This window comes from Helianthus annuus, chromosome 12, assembly GCF_002127325.2.
Source record: "Helianthus annuus cultivar XRQ/B chromosome 12, HanXRQr2.0-SUNRISE, whole genome shotgun sequence".
Classification (NCBI taxonomy): domain Eukaryota; kingdom Viridiplantae; phylum Streptophyta; class Magnoliopsida; order Asterales; family Asteraceae; genus Helianthus; species Helianthus annuus.
Window position 1 is genome coordinate 79,802,317 of NC_035444.2, and position 3,987 is coordinate 79,806,303.

Sequence of the window (3,987 nt, forward strand, 5' to 3'; positions counted from 1 at the left end):
ATCTATAAGAGATGACCTAATATCATGACAAGTGTCCCTAAAGTGGTTTCTTTTATTATATAGTATAGATGAGTATTTAATGTTACTATAAGGGTACATTGGTAAATCTACATAGGTCATTAATTTGTAGTCTTCCTTTTTAATAGCTAACTACATTAAATTTTTTGTAACTTATCTTCAAAATATATACTTTTTCAAAAAAATAAAATAAAATAATTTAAAGTGTAGGATAAATTATAAGTTGTGTAGGATAAATTACGAGTTGTGTAGGATAAATTTCAACGTGTAGGATGAATTTCGAAATATATAAGATAACTCTTGACATGTGTAGGCAAAAAAAGTTAGTGTGGAGGATACTAGTCTTTATGACTAATTAATTAGTCAAAAATGATAATAAATGAGATAAGTGAAAAAACTATTTAATGTTTTATAAAATTATCCTTTATTCTTTTTCTTCTCAATTAAATTTTCTTCTCAAATGAAGCTTCCTATATATATATATAATAAAAAGTGTGGAAACACATGTCATTCATTGAAGTTATATACTTTTTGGTTTTTCCGTCTTTCTCTTCCACTCAATCGTAGATACTTATTTTTTTAATTGAAGATGATTATTATATACTATAATATGAAAGTGATTATTAATTTTTTAAATAAACTTATATTTTTTACTTAAAAACTTCACCAAGTTTAAAATTGTGTTGGTTAAAATATTAAAAACAAAGAATAATGATGATAATTGTTTTTAGGTGTGATTTCTAAAAATGTTCAAATACTTAATATGGTTGCATGGTAAAAATGGCAAAAATATAATATGTTAAATAATAAAAAATAGGTAGTATTAAAAAATCAAACTATATACCAAGTTGAAGGAAATCATGTTTTAAAAATTAACTTAACAAAATTTATAATCTTCACGACAATGTTCATTTGTTTAAATACATATTTTGATGAGTGTATATGTTAACAAATTACATTATAATTATTCTGTTAGTATAATACACGAGTTTATTCAATCATGCAATGCATGTATCTTTAAAAATAATTTTTTTTACTATTGTACACATGATTTTAACCTAGTATTAATTATATAACATTACATTTATTAACTCATGTAATACACAAGATTTTAACCTAGTATACAATATATGAAGTTAATATTTCAAAAAGGTTATTTCTAAAAATGAAAAAAAAAATAGCGGCAAAGATGTTTTTAAACATAAAAGAAGTGAATTATATGTTACTAAATAGCGGTAAGGATGTGTTTAAACCGAAAATCATTTAGTATATTATACTTAAGTAGTTGCCTATTAGGAACGAGTCGGTCTAACATTTCAATTCATCTTGCTCTTTCTTGAGTATGAAATCAGTTAACTCGACTCTTGCATCGTTACAGTCGACATAAGGTGCGACGAGTGGATGGTATTTTGCTAAAAACAGGGATGTTGATAATGCCATTGTTGTAGAAGAAAACCATTCGCAAGTGAACGATGATAACGAGCTTTATGAGGTGTTTGGGAAGATGGTTAATTGGTTTTTTGAATCTTTGCCATGATTGTGTTCATTATTAAGTGGGGTGTGACGTGAAGGTTTGGAATGATTTGGTGTTGAAGGAAAAAATAGGATTTAGAACGGTTAAGGTTTGAAATGATATGACGGATTTGAATCTTGAACTTTGACGAGTGTATTATGGATGCTCTAAGATTGGTGAGTGGTGACCAAGTTTATGAATATTAAATAATGAATCATATCTATTTCCTTTTTTGGGCTGTGGCCCAATAAATGATTCCGATTAGTTTGTCACTTCGTCCTTTTTATTAGACTACATTCCAAAATCGTTTATCTAGCCCATTCCAGTTATATCAAACTCATTAAAATATATCCACGTGAAAAGTTGTATTTTTTTTAAACAAAAAAAACTCAAATTCTTTGAGATAAAAAAGTTACCAATTCAACAAAAGAGTGCGTCCCAGGTGAACAATATATAGTTCAACCAACAGCTCATGTATATACATGTATAATTGTATATGCACCACCTTTTCTATATATCTTTGTGTTACTTGCATAGTTGCATCAATGATGAACAAGGTTATGACAAACATACAAAGATATGTGAGGATTAGAAAACTTCACACCATCATATCTCGAGAAACCATCAAACCATCTTTTCCAACACCTCTTCACCTCAAAACTCATAATCTTTCATTAATTGACTACCTTTCACCCCACCTTCATGTCCCATGGCTTTTCTTCTTTGAAAACTACAACAATGAGGACATCAACAAGCTAAAGAAGTCGTTATCGAAGTCTTTAACACATTATTATCCATTCGCGGGTAGGCTCCTTGGGCCTCAAACAATTGAGTGTAACGACGAAGGTGTCGAGTTTGTGGAGGCTTCTATTCATAGCTCACTCGATGAATTCATTCGCAAGAGATACCAAGACGAAACGTTAGACCAACTTGTTCCTAATGCTCTTGGGTGTATTGTTAACAAAACTAGCCCAAATACAGCCGCGGTCCAGCTCAGCTATTTTTTGTGTGGTGGAGCCGCAGTGGGTGTGTCCATATCACACATGGCAGGTGATGCATTCACGATGTTGAGCTTTGTTAACCACTGGGCCACTATTACACGTGGCGGATCCCCATTAAGCCCGACTTTCTTTACTTCCTCCACAAGTAACTATAAAATTCCAGAGTTTCCAATAGAGTTTTCAATAGCAGCACAAGAGGAAGCACCCAAACTGAAGTATGCAACAAGGAGATTTATTTTCCCTAATTCAAAACTAAGCGCGCTCAAGAACAAGATTAACGCGATGGGTACACGCCTAGTGAACCCTACTCGTGTTGAGTCATTAACATCTCTGCTATTCAAATGTGCAGCCGCAACAAAACCAATGTCCTCACAACCAATAAGCTTGAATCGAATGGTGAACGTTAGAGGAAAAACCAATGCAAACATCCCTGAATTAGCTCTAGGAAACTTGTACGCGATGGTGACAACGAAGATCATGGATTCTAGTCGAATAGAGTTGAATGAGGTTGTTACAAGTATGAGGAAAGGGATAATGGAGGTTCAAGGAGTAAGAGAAGTGGAGGATATAGGCAAAATGATGGTAAACGCTTGGCTAACGTTAATGCGTGATCATGTTAGAACGTATGGAGTATCGAGTGTGTGTAGGTTTCCATTGTACCAAGTGGATTTTGGTTGGGGAAAACCTGTACGAGTAATGTTGCGAAGTGGAGGTATTGAGGGAAATGTTTTTGTTTTGATGGATACTCCTCCTCCGAGTGGAGATGGTATTGAAGCAACAGTGCATTTGGAAGAAAAAGAGATGAGTGTCTTTCAAGAGGACAAGGAGCTTCAAAGATATGCTGAAGACGACTGAAGTTGTTAAAATTGAAGCAGCGATTTAGAGAGCTTCATTTATATATATGCATATGTTGTGTTTTAATGTTTTCTTATTTTCAATAGTTGATTATTTCATAAATTGATTCCTTGATAGAGTTTAACTTCTACGGTATACCGTATATGTATATGATGTTAGGCTCATTAGAAAACTACTAAAACTTAAAAATAAAAAAGTAGTACAAACCGATCATTTTTTTCATTTCCTTTATGCATAATAATAATAATAATAATAATAATAATAATAATAATTAATAAATAAGGGAAAGTTAACGTACAATATATATAGTTGCACGTGTGAAGCGTATTCGAGTAAATTACACATGTGCATTGTAAAATTACGCATCTTATAATTTATAAACCCTAACTACGCATGACCACAAAATCACGCATGGTAAAAGAAACCAAAATCACGATGGTCAGAAACCCTAATTACACATGTTGTAGCATAATCACACACGTTATACTACTGTTCGCGTGTACTTCACACGTTAAGAACTTTTGTATTTTAAACTTTTCCATAATAATAATAATAATAATAATAATAATATGTAGGTAAAAGATCAAATACAAATACCCT

At 31.8% G+C, this 3,987-nt stretch overlaps 1 protein-coding gene across 1 annotated transcript; it reads left to right on the plus strand.

The window, feature by feature from the left end:
* The first annotated feature begins 2,076 nt into the window (after positions 1–2,076).
* On the plus strand, positions 2,077–3,387 carry LOC110914129 (stemmadenine O-acetyltransferase). Its single transcript, XM_022158945.1, has one exon. The coding sequence runs from the start codon at positions 2,077–2,079 to the stop codon at positions 3,385–3,387; it is 1,311 nt and encodes a 436-aa protein (XP_022014637.1).
* Positions 3,388–3,987: the final 600 nt, after the last annotated feature.